The following is a 17,660-nucleotide window of genomic DNA, read 5'->3' on the forward strand; positions in this document are numbered from 1 at the left end:
TTCCTTTTGCCTGGATTACTCTTCCTTTAGATTGCCTCACATTCTTCAAGTCTTGGTCCAATGCTGCCTTCTCAAAGAGATGTACCCAGAACACACTGTTTATGTTTGTTTGTTTGTTTATTTATAATATTTTATTTATTTATTCATGAGAGAGGCAGAGACTTGGGCAGAGGGGGAAGCAGGCTCCCCTGGGGAGCCTGATGTGGGACTTAATCCCAGGACCCTGAGATCATGACCTGAGCCAATAGCAGACACTCCACCACTGAGCCACCCAGGTGCCCCCAGACCATACTGTTTAAATTACTATCTACTCTTTCTCCTTATCATCCCCCCACCCCATTTCATCCTGGCCTTTCTGATCCTCCTTATTCTTTATTTTTTCCAAAGCACCAGCCACATTCTATCATACCATATAAATTACTTATTATATGCTTTAATTATTGCTTATCTCCCCTCACTAATATGTAAAGCTCTATGAGGATGGATATCTAAGGTGGTTTTGTTCACTGTCCTACCTTCAGCATCTAGAACAGTGCATGGTACATGGTAGGTTCCCAAATATTTATTGAATGAATGACTGTAGATTAAAGCTGATTTTGTGCTCTTTAGTTTAGTAATCTAAATTCATGATCTACATTAAATAGCTAAAATTACAAGTTAGTTCTAGTACAATTCTAGAGCAACACTGAAGTTGCTTGTATGGTAAAAACTATTAGGCATGGAAGTCAGACACCAACCAAAGTCTTAGGGCTAATGATTTCAATAACCAAAGCACGAAAAAGGCAGATTTAGAGAAGTAATTTTTTTCATACTTTTCCTCTTATAATTGCAGAAGCATCAAGAGTGTTAACTTTCATAGACATCGTAGGAGTTAAGAGCTGTATTGGAATCTTAGAAATTATCTTAGCACAGGGCTTCTAGCAATGATGCTGTGCAGGCCTCTTATGGCTGGGGAAACTGAGGCCCAGAGAGGCAATGTGGTGGCATGGCAGGAAGTAGTGGGGGCAGAACTCTGCTCAGGTCTTAGAATTTCAAATCCAGAGTTTTCACTTCTTCCTTGTTTCGTTTTTCTTTTGTTCACTTAATCTTTTCAGCTTATTACCTGAATGTATTTTATTTTAAATGGGTTCAAGTTAAGCATCAGAACTCAAATGGGTACATCAGTAAATGATTGTAACAAGGGCCAGAAGAAGATTTTTTTATCTACTTAAGCTTTGGTAAACTGAAGGCACTTAAAAGCCACCACCACTGTCAGTTGGCTTTCATAGCCTGTCCGGCCTCTGGCATATACTCGCTCTTGTCTCAGTCACCATTAGGCCGAACGTATCCATACTCTGAAGGCTCACGTAGCTCCACTGCAGCAAGTTGCTTTTTAGATGCCTTCCCTAGCATTTCCTTCTTAATTGTAATCCTAATCATCAGCAAGCCTTGGACAGTGGTGAATATTTTCTTGTCATTTTTCTTTAATTATTTAAATGGAAATAAGCCACAGGCCCAGTTGGAAGCATGCCACTCTTACTTGCACTGCAAAAGAGTGAAAAGAGTGGAGACTCTGGATGGTTGATGTGAAGGACTCTTTATACTTGCTGGAAGTAACCTGCAGAGGCTAGGAGGGGGGAATCAGGAAATGAGGGATCTTTAGCGGAAGGCTGCTATGTCTTGGCTGTGGTGTCCCGTGAAGGCTGGCCACTTTGTAAAGGCAGAAGTAAGTAAAGTCACTTGCAAGACTGGCTGTATAGCTTCTGCGGTCAGGGCACCAAGGAAGACCCCAGAGAAAGGACTCTGGATATTCTAGGTTGGTAGGATGCCCTTCTGACAGAGTGGTAAAGTGGGGCTCACCCTGCTTATTAACAATAATACAGTTCCTAAGGTTTCAATTATTTTTATACTAACATTTAAAAATGAATAGAATCTAAATCCACTTCTCTCTTTGTAGCCCTTTATACTTTCTTGAGTGGGAAAGAAAGTGGTTATAGTTAGTGGTAGCAACTATGAATGATGCCGGGCATGCCCATGGGGTGTGTGTGCCTGGAACCACTTAAAAGCATAAAGTTGAACAAAAATCAAAATGGCTTTTCTAATGCTTCAGCAAAGCTCAATTTTAAAAACTAAATCACCTTTTTCCTCTTTTCTGCAGTTCTTCCCTCCTTCCTTCTTAGCGTTCTGTTTTAGGAACCTGGGACCACCCTGAAGACATGATGAATGAGGTTGGCTGCCCGCACACAATTCCTGTCAAAACCAGCTAGATCCTGTATTTCTTTCTTTTTTTTTTTTTTTTTTTAATTTTATTTATTTATTCACGAAAGACACACAGAGAGAGGCAGAGACACAGGCAGAGGGAGAAGCAGGCTCCATGCAAGAATCCTGATGTGGGAATTGATCCCTGGACTCTTGGATCATGACCTGAGCCAAGGGCAGATGCTCAACCGCTGAGCCACCCAGGTGTTCCAAGGTCCTGTATTTCTCTATTAACACTATCCTCCTCCTCCCCCGAGCCCTTTCCTCCCTGTGGAAAAGGGGGCGGCTGTTTTGAAGGCCATAGCCTGCTGTAGCCTCCTTCGCTTGGCAAAGCGGTACAGCTAATGTTCCACTTTATCCTAAACTCTGTCTTCGCGTTATATTTTGGCTTTGAAGCCCTGAGGTGGGTTTTCCACAACATGGCTAGGAGGCACACATGAAGGTTAGTTAGTTGGCATAGGAGTCACAGAGAATAAGAAGTGGTGAAACGTGACTCTAAGGGGATTGGTGGGACTTTGAATCTGTCCCTTAACTTATTCTGTAGTGAAAGATTTAATTTCCTTTCTTTGTTCTAAGTCCATTTTCTATTTCTTTTATTGTGCCTATATGTCATCTATTTTCAATTCAAATGGCCTCCACAGAAAGGAACATGAAACAGAAATGATCCAGTGGGTCATACTCTCAACTTGGAGTCTGGAGATGTTTTTTCAAGTCTGGATTGTGTAATTTAACTATAAACCTCTTTAGGTTTCAAATTCCTCCTCTTTAATATGGGGAAACATAATTCCTACAATAAAAATTATTACAAGAACTGGATTCAACAAAGAAAGGCTACGTAAGAAAGGTATTATTAAAAAAAAAAGAAAGGTATTATTATGTAAATGCTATGTGTTCAACATACTTGGATCTGTGAAGGTTTTAATTAGTTCTTCCATTGCCAGCATCCAAGAAACAGCAAGATGGCAATTTTGCAAAAATACCCAGTTTCCTGATTTCATTGCATCTTTGATCATTCTTTCAGCAATGGGTCCTTGTCCTTGCCCCAGTGAAATTGATTGTACCCTGAATTCAACAACAACAAGAAATGCTGTTTTATTTTAAAGCAATGATATTATGAAGAAATGTAAATACAGTAGACTTTTTCCCAAAGTATGCACACATTTCAAATCCTCATTTTAATAGATGTGCAAATGTTTATTTTCTTGGTTTTTTAAAAAAATTTCTACTGTAACACACATATGGAAAAGTTTAAAAAAAGAACTATACAGCTCTATGAACTATCACAAATGAATACTCATGATTGAGAGTGAAAGTGTGCCAACATCCTAGAAACATCTCTCTTATGCCCCTTTCTGCTCCAATGACTTTTCCTTCCTCCCTCCCAAAGGTATCTGTTACCCTGATTTCCAACACTATAAATCAGTTTTTCAAAACTTGAAGAAATTTGAAGTCTCACATCCATTATTTCTAAGTGTTCTTTATACTGGATATAAACTCTTTGTTAAATTTTTACTGTCTCCATAGGTTTGCCTTTTCCAGAATGTCATATAGTTGGAATCATGTAGTATATAGTCTTTCCAGATAGGCTTCGTTCACTTAATAATATGCACTTAAGGTTTCTCCATGTCTTTTATGGCTTGATAGCTCATTTCTTTTTTATGCTGAATATTATTCCATTTCATGGATATACCACAGTGTATTTACCCAATTCACGTACTAAGAAACATCTTGGTTGCTTCCATGTTTGGTGAGTATGAATAAAGCTGCTATAAATATTTGTGTACAGATTTTTGTGTGGCCATAAGTTTTCAACTCCTTTGGGCAAATACCATGAAGTATGGTTTTTGGATTTCATGGTAAGAGTATGTTAGTTTTGTAAGAAGACAGCAAACTGTCTTCCAAGGTGGCTATGCCATTTTGCATTCTCATCAGCAATAAATGAGGGTTTCTGTTGTTAGTATGCATTAATATAATCTGTTTTTATGTCTCATAACCTTGCTAAATCCATTAAAATTTTTTTTGGGATACACTTTATCAGAGCAAAAGCACATTCTATTTCTGGTTTTCTCTTTCAAAGAAATGCTTTCTAGATTCTTAACTAGGGTTTTTTTTTTCCTCCATGAATGCCTGTTGAACTTTAACAAATGCTTTTTCTGCCTCAATTGAGAGGTGTTTCTCCCAGGATCTTGTCTATTAAATATATGTTACTATATCATTAATTTCTGCTCTTTTATTTTTCCCTTCTAATAGAGTTTAATCACTACATTTTATTTATTTATTTTAAGATTTTTTTATTTATTCACGAGAAACACAGAGAGAGAGGCAGAAACAACAGGCAGAGGGAGAAGCAGGCTCCCCATGCGGAGCCAGATGTGGGACTCCATTCCAGGACTATGGGATCATGCCCTGAGCCAAAGGTAGAGGCTCAACCGATAAGCCACCTAGGCTGTCCCTAATCATTACATTTTAGATTGCCCTTTGCCAAATATATGCACTTAAGCCTATAAATTTCCTTATAATCCAAACTTCAGATACATCTCACAAGTTTTGATATATTTTCACAATTACTCAACTTAGTACATGAATTTCCATTTCAGTATCCTCTTTGCCTGAAAATGGTTTAATCTTAGCTTTATTTAAAAATTTGTTTTGACAGTGGAGCACTCGGTGGCTCAGTGTGTGGATTGGATTGTCCTAATCTTTTTTTTTTTTTTTTTTTTTTTTTAACGCAGGCAGGTAAAACAATTTTATTTCACAGTTGTCTTTAAAACCACAAAGACACTATGTTCTTCATATAAAAACATTAGTACAGATAACTATACTTTCTAGAAAATGATTATATAGACCCTCTCAAAGAAAAATGCACACTATTATATGGTTCAGACAAGTTACTTGGGAAAAACACATCTGGACCGATTCCTAAAACATATCATAAAACCATGCTGCATCTTTTGGTTCAAAGTATAGATTATTGTCATCAGTAAAGGCTCCTGCATTCTTACATATTTGATAATACACATATAGACTGGTTTGTGACTTAATGCTCCATTGGTTCATCAGCCTTTTCTGCAGGTTCATCAGCAGGTTGAGCAGGCTGTGCCTTTCTCTGTCTTTCTTCAAGACCTTCCAGGAATGGAGATACATCGTCATTATCATAAATTGTAAACTCCAAGTCCTTACCAACAATTCCAATGGAAACATTCTTTGTAGTTAGGTCCTGTTTTTTTTTTTTTTAAAGATTTATTTATTCATGATAGACATAGAGAGATAGAGAGAGAGAGAGAGAGAGAGAGAAGCAGTCTCCATGCCAGGAGCCCGATGTGGGACTTGATCCTGGGACTCCAGGACCACGCCCTGGGCCAAAGGCAGGCACTAAACCGCTGAGCCACCCAGGGATCCCCTGTAGTTAGGTCCTGTTCTGCAAGACGTGTTTCTCGTAAGGCACGCAGACCATGTTTAACCAGTTCATTCAAATTGCACTCCATAAACCCAGACATATGTCTCTCCAAGTAAGTATGAGCTGATTGAGAACGGGCTCCAATGGACATGGCTCTACAGTCAAAATAGTTGGCAGATGAACAGGTTTGGAAAATGTGAGGGCCCATATCATCATAACCAGCAATAAGCAGTCCAACACCATATGGTCTTCGGCCATATCGTTGTGTTGGTATCTGGGTCTTGCTTCCGATTAGAGATACAAGACACAGGAAGAGGTCTGTGAAATACAAATCCGGAATCCAAACACTCCTGGTGCATAAAATTACGTAACAGTCTAGCATTCAGCAGTAAGTCCCGCAACTGAGATACCAATATGGTTATCAACGTGGAGAATTTTCTTCTGATGAGCTGCAAGCTCTGACTGTGCTGTCTTCAATGCAACCAACACTGCATGGGTTTTTGATTTCAGATGAACTGTAGCTGAACCTTGTTTGACAGCTTCCATTGCATATTCAATTTGATGAATCCTGCCCTGAGGGCTCCAAACAGTGACATCATTGTCATATTGGTTGTGAAACATGGTTCCGAGGTGCAGATTCAGGAGCCTGATTGTCCAACTCTTGATCTCAGCTCAGGTCTTGATCTCAGGGTCCTGAGTTTGGGCCCAGTGTGGAGAGTACTTAAACATTTTTTGTTTTTTGTTTTGTTTTGACAGAAATAAAATTCTATGTGGATAGTAATTTGCTCTTAGTACTTTGAATATACATTTTCTGGCTTTCATTGTTTCTTCAGAGAAATCAGTCGACAGCTTTTAAAATCTGTTTGAAGAGTAATTGTTTCTACAAATGTCCTTGAACATGGCTCCTTGTGTACATGTGACTGATTTCATTCTAGGTTGTAGATTCAGACTTGTTGAGATGTAGGGGATGGCATTTTCAACTTTAACATACTGTCAATTACAAATTGATTTTAACCAATATTTTACTCTTACTTATAATATGGATATTTTCATTGCTCTATATCTTTGCCACAATTTTGCCAATTTTATGGGCATGAAATGACATTTTTTTAAAAATTTTTTATTTATTTATGATAGTCACAGAGAGAGAGAGAGAGAGGCGCAGAGACACAGGCAGAGGGAGAAGCAGGCTCCATGCACCGGGAGCCCGATGTGGGACTTGATCCTGGGTCTCCAGGATCGCGCCCTGGGCCAAAGGCAGGCGCCAAACCGCTGCGCCACCCAGAGATCCCTGAAATGACATTTCTTTAATGGCTTTAGTTTCATGTACTTTCATGTACCCTAATTACTAATATATAAGTACATAATTACTAATTTTTAATTTTCATGTACCTAATTACTTGTACATCTTCTCATATTATCAGTTATTTAGATTTAGGTTCCTGAAATTTTCTATTCTGAAAATTTCTGAAACTTTACTGTTTATAATTTTTGTCTCTATTTTTTTAAAGATTTTATTTATTTATTCATGAGAGACACACAGAGAAAGGCAGAGACATAGGCAGAGGGAGAAGCAGGCTCCATGCAAGGATCCTGATGTGGGACTCAATCCCAGGACTCCGGCATCATGCTCTGAGCCAAAGGCAGATGCTCTACCGCTGAGCCACCCAGGCATCCCTTGTCTTTATTTATATTGGATTGTTTTCTTTTTCTGAGGTCGAGAGTTGGATGCTTAATCCACTGAGCCACCAGGCGCTATTTTCTTTTTCTTATTAATTCACAGGAGCTCTTAACAGTTTTGTATACTAATTCTCTGTTATGATTTCAGAACCAAAGGCAAATGTCTAGGATCATAAATTTTATGTATTAACTTGACTGGGTCACATGGTGTCCAGATATTTGGCTAGACAGTACTCTGGGTGAGCCTGTGAGGGTGTTTCTGGGTGAAATTTACATTTAAATGAGTAGACTGAGTAAAGCAGATTGCCCTCCTTAATGCAGATAAACCCTATATAATCAATTGAAGACCTGAATAGAACAAAAAGGCTGACTTGGAGCTCCTCCTGCCTGTCTGAATGGTGACATTGGTCTTTTCTGGCATTTGGATGGAAACACTGGCTCTTGAGTGTTGAGGAAGTCACACTCCACAGAGGAAGAAAAAGGGCAAATTTTAACAAGGAGATGTTCATATGAATTATAGAAACTGCACAATGTAACCTTACCGTTCTGAATACCCACTGTCTCGGGCAAACCTCTGGAATGCGCCCATAGGATCTGAGCCTGTGCTTAAGATAAATACCAGGGGAGTGTTATATGACATATCTTGATACAGAGTGGGCAGGTCCACAGGAGGTGTCTCTATAAAGTGTTTTCCAAGATTTTCAATAACAAAGTCTGTAAGAGCAAAAACCACCTGAAAGTTGAAAAGAAAAATATTTAAATAATAGTATGCTGGATGAGGACCCTTCATAATTCTATCCTATATCTCCCCTTCAACTTCTCAGAGGGGGTGCCCTGTTCTGCATCCATTCTCTCTTGATTAGGTATCTTTCTTCCTACTGGATCCTACCCTGGAACTGCCGACAGCCATGGTTCTCACAACCTCATTAAGCAAGCTGACTATGGGATGAAAGGAAAGTCCCTCTCATTCCATCCATCTCCAAACCTGCTGTCACCCCATCCTTGCCTCCTATCCCATCCCTTCTCACATTCTCATGAGCTTTACTTTCAGTTCTTCCATTATTGAGCTCCCTTTCTCTCCCAGATCTTATCATCATACAATTAGGCTCAACTGTCTTCTATTCTTAAAAGCAAAACAAAAGCCTTGTCCTGATTGCTGCTCCCCTCCCAGCAATTTCCTTTCTTTGCTTCCCTCCATAAGCCAGCTTCTTAGAATTGATACCATAGTCTCCCCACCTTCCTCTCATTTTACTCCTCAGCATCTTTTTTTTTTTTGTATATCTTTTTTATTGGAGTTCGATTTGCCAACATATAGTATAACACCCAGTGCTCATCCCATCGAGTGCTCCCCTTCCTCAGTGTCTTCTGACCTTTCTTGGGAACCAGCCTCAGCCCTGACAATCATAGCCCTGCCTGACTACTTCCTACACTGATGTGTTTCCTTCACTGATCCTGTCTATAGTAGACTCTATAGTAGACTACTATAGTAGTGCACTCTCTATCTATAGTAGCCTAGATTGCTTACCCCCTTCCTGCTCTTACAGAGCTGCTCCCTCTCTCTAGCCCACATGGAGCCTTTTTTTTTTTTTATTAATTTTTTTAATTTTTTATTTTTTATTTATTTATTTTTATTTTTATTTTTTTTCCACATGGAGCCTTTGTGTGAAATTGGAAAAGGTATCCTTCTTCAAGATACTTATGGTCACAATTAATATACAAACCAAACCTACAATATCTACAATGCAAATGGCTCCCTTAAGGGTTGTGCAGTGCACATCCGGCACAACTGTAAGCAGCAGCCCTGCTTTAATGTTAGCCCTCCATTAGATGTTGACATCACCTTGTCCAAACGGTTCTTGCATATTTTTTGTTGTTGTTGGGAGAGGGGACATCTCAACCTGATTCAAGGCCATGGCCTTGGATTGCACCCTTATGTGGCCAATCCGAGAAAAGATGTTTATATGCTTGCTCATGTAAGTGAGGATATATTGTGGTGCTAACTATAAAGGTGGCATGGGCCAAAAGGGACAGTCCTGCAACAGGGCCACAGGAGTTTTAAAGCTTATTTTTAGCCATGTCATTGTGTGACTACATATAATTTCAACATCAATTTCTTCATCATTATTTTTAATAATATTTTTGATGGTATGATCTTTTGACTTCCTTTTTACTTTGACAAAAAGTGCTTAGAATTTACAGTAATGTACAAAGCACCAATAATTTATTTCTTGGGGCTGTTATGTAAATATAGAAATGGTAACACACTCATGAAATGTTTTTGAACTCAAAAAGTTGGAGAAATATTTCTTTTGTTAACAGGACAAGCTTCCATTAATGTTATGTAGAGATGTAGGTTTCCAATGGCTTTATTAATGAAAGATGACAAACTATTGGTTACATGTCTAATTTCTCATGTATGAACTGATTTTATGAAACATTTCAAATATTACAATAAATAAATTTGCTCAAAACACACCCTTGGCTAGGTTCAAGTCTACCTAATATACACCCAGAAATGTATATATCCAAGAATAAGTACATAAAATACAGAAAGGTGATATGCCAGTTACAGCTACGGAGTCAGGTTTCCTGTGGAATTAGCATGTAGTTTCCTGTCTTTTGATTTGGCCTGTGCTATTTGTCCCTCTAGTGATAAGATTCTCAGATGGAAGAAGAGGTGATACAATAGAACTGAGTATAAAGGGTGCCTGAGTATAAAGGGTGGCTCAGTTGGTTAAGCTTCTGATTTTGGCTCAGGTTGTAATCCCCAGGTCCTGGGATTGGATACCCCAACCCCCTTCACGTTCAACAGAAAGTCTGCTTCTCCCTCTCCCTCTCCCTCTCCCCCGCCCTCAGCTCATACTCTCTCTCTCAAATAAATAAAATCTTAAAACAAAGAAACGATAGAACTAAGCATGTGCACATGCCAGCCCAGGACTGTGTGCTTCACCACCATTGCTAAGGTAGTCTTCCTCATTTTCACCCTAAGTAGCTAGGAGTTCTCTGCCTTTTCCAATGGTGCATTAAAGATCTCATCCATATAAAAGATAATGGTTAACAACTGCTGTCTTATTCCATATCCAAGAGGTTTCTTGGATTCTAGTCATTCTAGTCAGTGTGAGTGAAGCAGGCTGTTTTCCTGATGTGGAGTGCAACACTGAATATAGAGCATACCCTTACGGCCAGCTGACAACACTGTTGAGCTGGGAGGCAGGTGGAAGATTTCCTGCCTTGGCGTTTCTTATCAGTTCTCAGTTCCAGCTTCTGTGCACTCTCTATCTATAGTAGCCTCACTTTCAGGGTCCTCCTCATCCAAGGAAGTCTTGTTACTCTGCAGGGATCTTAAGTCTGAAGTTATTTTGGGGTCTTTCTCTAGATGCTTCCTGTACCATGCTCCTGTAGGTTCCTCGAGAGTGTGCACTGACCTGCTTGTTCCTCACATTCCTTCCAGATCACGAACTGGATTGGATCCACTTCTGCGACCCTTCTGGAATTATACAGTTTTATTCTCATCAGGATCTTTATGGTAATCCTGGCAAGAATTTGATGTGGAACTGCTTCAGATTTCCCACATCTATGACCTGGGTTAGGCATTTCTTGAAGACTGCCCTCTGAAAGTCCCATGTTTGGCTGCAGGATCAGACATTTTTAGTCTCTTCCCTCTTTATTACCAAGTCCTTTGCTAGGAGCTCCTCTCACTTCCTTTTTATTTATTTATTTATTTTTAATTTTTTTATTTTTTGGGTACAGTATACTTTATTGATGGTACATGACAAGGTAGGGCTCCCCAAGCCCCTCCCCTTCCTCGGGGTCTAGGATGTAAATTGGAGGTCAGGAGATTCTCAGTGTGTTGGGGGATTAAGTTGGGGCAGGGACTCCCCAGCAGCTGAGGGCCTCTCTCTTCCTCTTGTTCTTGCTGGGGCTGGTGGTCCAGGAGGCTCTTACTCCTTGAGGGCCATGTGGACCATGAGGTCCACCACCTGGTTGCTGTAGCCGAATTCATTGTCATACCAGGAAATGAGCTTGACGAAGTGGTCATTGAGGGCAATGCCAGCCCCGGTGTCGAACTTGGAAGAGTGGGTGTCACTGTTGAAGTCACAGGAGACAACCTGGTCCTCAGTGTAGCCCAGGATGCCCTTGAGGGGGCCCTCCAATGCCTGCTTCACTACCTTCTTGATGTCGTCATATTTGGCAGCTTTCTCCAGGTGGCAGGTCAGATCCACAACTGACACATTGGAAGTGGGGACACGGAAGGCCATGCCAGTGAGCTTCCTGTTCAGCTCAGGGATGACCTTGCCCACAGCCTTGGCAGCGCCAGTGGAAGCAGGGATGATGTTCTGGGCAGCCGCTCGGCTGTCACGCCACAGCTTCCCAGAGGGCCCACAGTCTTCTGGGTGTCAGTGATGGCATGGATGGTGGTCATGAGGCCCTCCACAATGCCGAAGTGGTCATGGATGACTTTGGCTAGAGGAGCCAAGCAGTTGGTGGTGCAGGAGGCATTGCTGACAATCTTGAGGGAGTGGTCATACTTCTCGTGGTTCACGCCCATCACAAACATGGGGGCATCAGCAGAAGGAGCAGAGATGATGACCCTCTTGGCCCTACCCTTCAAGTGAGCCCCAGCCTTCTCCATGGTGGTGAAGACCCCAGTGGACTCCACAACATACTCAGCACCAGCATCACCCCATTTGATGTTGGCGGGATCTCGCTCCTGGAAGATGGAGATGGACTTCCCGTTGATGACAAGTTTCCCGTTCTCAGCCTTGACTGTGCCATGGAATTTGCTGTGGGTAGAATCATACTGGAACATGTACACCATGTAGTTGAGATCAATGAAGGGGTCATTGATGGCGACAATATCCACTTTGCCAGAGTTAAAAGCAGCCCTGGTGACCAGGCGCCCAATACGGCCAAATCCATTCACTCCGACCTTCACCTTTGGGTCTCGGGGACGGAGCTGGCACTGCACCAGAAGATGCGGCTGTCTGTCGAACGGGGAGGAGCAGAGAGCCTCACTTCCTTTTTAAATTGAGTTCCCCAATTCTGACATATGTGATTCCATTATGTCTTGCTTAGAATTACGTTTTCTTGGTATGCTGCTTGATCTTTGACAGTCTCTGGCTGAGGCCATCAGAGCATTTTTTAGTTCATTTTCCCCATCAGAATCCATAGGGAATTCCTGAATTTAGGTGCATACTTTTTGAAGGTACTAATGGGCTGATAGTGTATACATTCACCCTTGAGAGACTCTGTGTTTGAGAATTCCCTGCTGGTTGTTTTTGTTGTGATGAAAAGGTAAGCTTTAAACATTTGGAATAATGATCATCCTTCCCGAGTGGCCAAACCTCACTTAAGTTATGGTGTATTAGATGAAAGGTAAAGACCGAAGGTGGCTGCCACATTATGCATTTTACTAGAACACGAGTGCTCACACTTCTCATCACACCTAAGTACTTTTTTTTTTAATTGTAGTAAAATACATATAAAATTTAGCATTTTAACCATTTTAAGTATATAGTTCAGTGATAAGAGAAATTGCATTCATATAACTGGTGTTTCTCAAGTTGGAAAAGCTATACAACTGTTTCTCTGAGAAGATTTCATCCTGGGTGACTGTCTGCATTGTGGTTTTCAACAGGAGAGAAAACTTGGCTCTCAAAGAGACTGCCACCTTCCTGAGGTAGAGGAAGCCTAGATGGAAACACTAGGACTGTCAAGGTTAGGGTTCTCAGCGGAGTTAGTGTTGGAAATCAACAATGCTGCATGACATATGGTCTTTTTAAAAATTTTTTATTTATGATAGTTGCACAGAGAGAGAGAGAGAGGCAGAGACACAGGCAGAAGGAGAAGCAGGCTCCAAGCACCGGGAGCCCGACGTGGGACTCGATCCCGGGTCTCCAGGGCCGTGCCCTGGGCCAAAGGCAGGCGCTAAACAGCTGCACCACCCAGGGATCCCCAACATATGGTCTTGATGTCCTCATTCATCTGCTTTGAGAATGATTGTTTCTATCTATCTATCTATCTATCTATCTATCTATCTATCTATCTATCTATCATCTATCAATCATCTATCTATCTATCTATCTATCTATCTATCTATCTATCATCTATCTAATCATATTAGAGCAGTTGTTCACAAAATATGGTTCCAAGGATCAGCACCATTATCATCTGGGAAGCTGGTATAAATGAAGATTTTTAGCCAGTTACCCAGATCTGCTGAATCAGAAACTCTGGGAGGTGGGCTCTAGGTCTCTGTGATTTACCAAGCCCTCAAAATAATTCTGAATCACACCAAGGTTTGGGAACACTGGTATACAGGACTTCTTAGCTTTGGTGTGGTGATGAATTATTCTCTATCAGACAATTTTTTTTATTCATCTCTGATCTAAATGATAGTTTTTTTTCTTTCTAAGTTCAAATTTCTAATAACTGTGTCCTAAGAACTGTTGATAGAACTGATGCCAAAGGAAGAATTGTTGGAATGATAGGTAGTCTACTTCCTGTTGCAGTTCTAATGACTCTACCATCTGGTTTACTTAGAGGTTTTTAATTTAATTTAATTTTAATTTTAATTTTTCAAAAATGTAGGCTCTGGGACCAGCATGGAGCCCAATGCAAGGCTTGAACTCACAATTCTTAGATCAAGATCCAAGCTGAAACTAAGAGTCAGATGCTCAACCAAATGAGCCATTCAGACACCCCTACTTAGAGTTTTTCGAAATGAAGCCCAAATATGCTATTTACAAAGGAGGCTGAATTTTATGCAAGATTGCAGTATCTCACAAAAGCTACTGAACATTCTCCTTCTCCCAAAGGAGCAATTCACTCTACCATTTAGAAACACTGGGTACCCAATGGGCTCGGCTTGTGAACAGACTTTGGAATAACAGTCTCTCATTGTATAGATTTTATCTCTGGTTTTGTCCTTGTTCTAAGGCTTTCTCAGATTCTCTTTTCCTCTGGGCAGGGAATCCAGATATTTAGAACTAGGATTCTTCACTCTGGAATCCCAATTTCTTTAGCAAGTCATTCTCTGGAATCAGTACCAGGGGAAGGGTTGTTCCCAAATGCCTTGATCAGTGTATCTGTTTGAGAGTCAGTATAGCTGGTTGTCATGCTTGGATCTTCTCTTCAGGGTGATTTTATTGGTAGTTTTGACTCATTCAGGTCCTTGTCCTTTTTGGAGTGCATCATCTAGACCTTCATTTCTGAAACTTAATCCAAATTCCAGACTCCTCCATGTTGATTTATAAAGCAAATTTTATTGGATAGTATAACACAAGTATGGTCTTTGGTTGAATGTATTAATAAGAATTTTCTTTTTTTTTAAGATTTTATTTATTCATGAGAGACACAGAGACAGAGGCAGAGAGATAGGCAGAGGGAGAAGCAGATTCCCAGCAGGGAGCCTGATGTGGGACTCAATCCCAGGACCCCAGGATTACAACCTGAGCCAAAGACAGATGCTCAGCCACTGAGCCACCCAGGTGCCCCTTAATAAGATTTTCAAGTAATCCTCTGTGAATTTAGTATGACTGTATCTATCATTTGTAGCTTTGATCACATTTAGAGAACTGTGCTGGGATATGTTGCAAGAGAGTTCTGGTGTTCAAGGATGTGATTTGATTTTTTTTTATTATGAAAATTTCAAACACATATAAAGTCAGAGATTAATGAACCTGATGTTTTACCCAGTTTTAACATTTACCAGGAAAAGGCCAATCTTCTTTCATTGATACACCCACCTACTCCCCTACTCCTTAGGATTATTTTGAAGCAAATATCACGTGTCCTATTTCTCATCCTCAGCACCTGTCTATATAATATAAGGACTCTTTAAAAAACATATAACCACAGTACCATAATCACATCTAAACAATTAACAGTAATTCCTTAACATCACCAAATATCTAATCAGTGTTTACCTTCCCCTAATGAAATTACAAATGCCTCTGTGTGTGTTTAAATACAGTATATTTAAATCAGGATCTAAATAAAACTTAAACATAGAGATCAGTTGGTTTGTCTAAGTCTCTTTGGATCTAATAAGTTTCATACTTCTCCTCTTCTCCCTTGCAAAACAAACAAGCAAATAAAGGGACAAAATGTGTTGTTGAAGAAACCAGATTGCATGTTTTGCAAAATTTCTCATAGTCTAGAATTTCCTAGCCTCAATGTCTTAATATTTAAAACTCTTCCTACTTTGGGGCTCTTGTCACTTAGTCATCCTTTCATTTTTGTCAGCATCTAGTCTGGTAGCCACTGTCCCATATTCACTGAAGATTTTCCACCTGGACCTTACTCTCCATTACATATCTATGACAATGATTTCTCAACTGTGTCCTAGGCATTGTCTTGCTACCATCTTGTTGGGGACCATCCAGCCATCCAACATCCTAACCTCAGTTTCTTGACCTCTTACTTTAGTACACACTATCTCTTCTCTTCCTTAGTCACCTACACCCTCGGCCACCCTCAGGACATTGTCATCACTCAGAACTACGTATTAGAAATTTTAAGTCAATGTTGATCACAACTCTTCCATCCTTCTGGCTATACCTCTAGTCCAACTACATCTGTCCCCAAAGAAACTTCCACGGTTTTTCCTTTTCTTCCAGTCTAGAAGCCCTTTCTTAGATCTCTTCCTCTTTCTAGTACTACTTTTACCAACAGTTTCAATTGCATCCTTGCATCCTCTATTCTTCCATTGCAATCATCTGTGGCTCAGGTAAACCCCACAACCTAATTTTTGTGTTCTTATAGAGATGGCAGAAAATCCTACAACAGAGCATCAGTATCTCCCAACTACACTTAGGCTTTCTTCAGTTAGTTTTCTCATTCTCATTTCTCATAAGAACAACCATCATTTTTCTCCAGTACCTCCTAAAGCTCATCACTAGAATTCTCAGCAGATGGTATAACTCCTTTATCCTCAATGATGTCGGCAATTATACCTGTGTATATATAAAAACTGGAACTGGCTGCACTGCTTCATTCATTCTATTGATAACTTTTGTTGTACTGAAACTCTATACCTCCTTGGTTTCCATGTCACTTTTTTTTCTCCTGGTATTCTTTTTGCTCCGTGACTATTCCTTTTCATCCTTTCTTCCTGCCCTTTAAAAGTTGGTGCTCCTCAGGGTTTCATCCTTTGCTTACTTGTCCTCTTATTCTACTATGCATTATCACATTATTCCTATTTGATTCTAACAGCTCCCATGGTTTAACTTCTCAGATCAATGCTGATGATCACCAACTCTCTATTTCTACAACATATTTCTCTCTAGTATTTCCTGCCTACATATTTATTAGTTTCCAGACTATTATATACTCTGATAGCTGGCAGATACTGCAGACTTAGTGACATCTTTGTGACATGCTTCTCCCTTCACATTTGCTTAGTAGTTGCTATAGCTATCTTCTTTGGTACCTAAGCAGAAACTGAGAGCCATACCAGTTGTCTCATCTCTATATCCCCCTCCATCTCTTCACTCTACTACCTCTATCCTAATTCAGGCTGCCATAATTTCTTGCATAGAGCAGTCCAACAGTCTTCAAACTGGCCTTGGCAACTATGGTTTTGTTCTCTTCTAAGGCCTTCTTCCCATTGTTGCCAAGATCTGAATAGCCCATCAATTTCCTGTTAACACTTCCCAGCAGACCACTGTCCTCTCTGGAGAGCACAAGTCCCTGAAGGTGCATGCTAGGAAAGGATAACAGGTTCCTGGCTGGCTCTCTAGCCTTTTCTTTCATCATTTTCTGTATAAAACACTATGTTCTATTAATAACACAGAATCTCTATTTCTTAGAATCTTCTCCCAAACTTGACCATTGTTACTCTCTAAACAAATACATCTAATTGGTTATGAATCATAACTAGTTGATGAATGTTAGTAGAAATAGCTACAACTCAGTCCTTTAATTTAAAAAAAAAAAGATCCTACCTTCTCTTCTTTACAACATTTAATGAGAATCAGCTTTTGGAAGGAACTTAATACTGGGTGCCAATAATTATGGCTTTTGGTCTCTTTTTCTTGTGCCATGAATTCCTCTTCCTCCTTCATTTTAGAATAGCCTCCCCATTCATATGGGTTAATATAAGTCTCAAAAGATCCTGGAAACACAATTTAAAAAGATGCTTTAATTAGAGTTGGTTTGACTTTGAAATTAAATAAATTTATTTGGTAATTTAACAATCTCTACATTTACTATCAGTTTTTTTTACTATAAATGTAAATATATTAATCTCCCCCTATCCAAACTATTAAAAAGAATTTAAAATTGGATCAGAAAACAAATTCAACAGCAAACCACTTACAAAAAGCAAAGCTAAAACAATAAA

General features: G+C 39.9%; 2 protein-coding genes and 1 pseudogene across 2 annotated transcripts in view; 1 reads left to right on the top strand and 2 right to left on the bottom strand.

Annotated features, from left to right (window-relative positions):
• TRABD2A (TraB domain containing 2A) overlaps positions 1 to 17,660 on the top strand; it is a 165,889-nt gene that overhangs the window by 86,482 nt on the left and 61,747 nt on the right. The window lies entirely within an intron of this gene.
• Positions 1 to 17,660, bottom strand: part of DNAH6 (dynein axonemal heavy chain 6) — a 231,955-nt gene that overhangs the window by 32,957 nt on the left and 181,338 nt on the right. Inside the window, 3 exon segments of the mRNA XM_025453761.3 lie at positions 3,140 to 3,300; positions 7,858 to 8,048; positions 17,263 to 17,432. Coding sequence (XP_025309546.3) covers positions 3,140 to 3,300; positions 7,858 to 8,048; positions 17,263 to 17,432 — 522 coding nt within the window.
• Positions 3,307 to 6,935, bottom strand: LOC118351109 (proteasome subunit alpha type-1-like; annotated as a pseudogene).

The sequence above is a fragment of the Canis lupus genome, chromosome 17 (genome assembly GCF_003254725.2).
Source record: "Canis lupus dingo isolate Sandy chromosome 17, ASM325472v2, whole genome shotgun sequence".
NCBI classification, from domain to species: domain Eukaryota; kingdom Metazoa; phylum Chordata; class Mammalia; order Carnivora; family Canidae; genus Canis; species Canis lupus.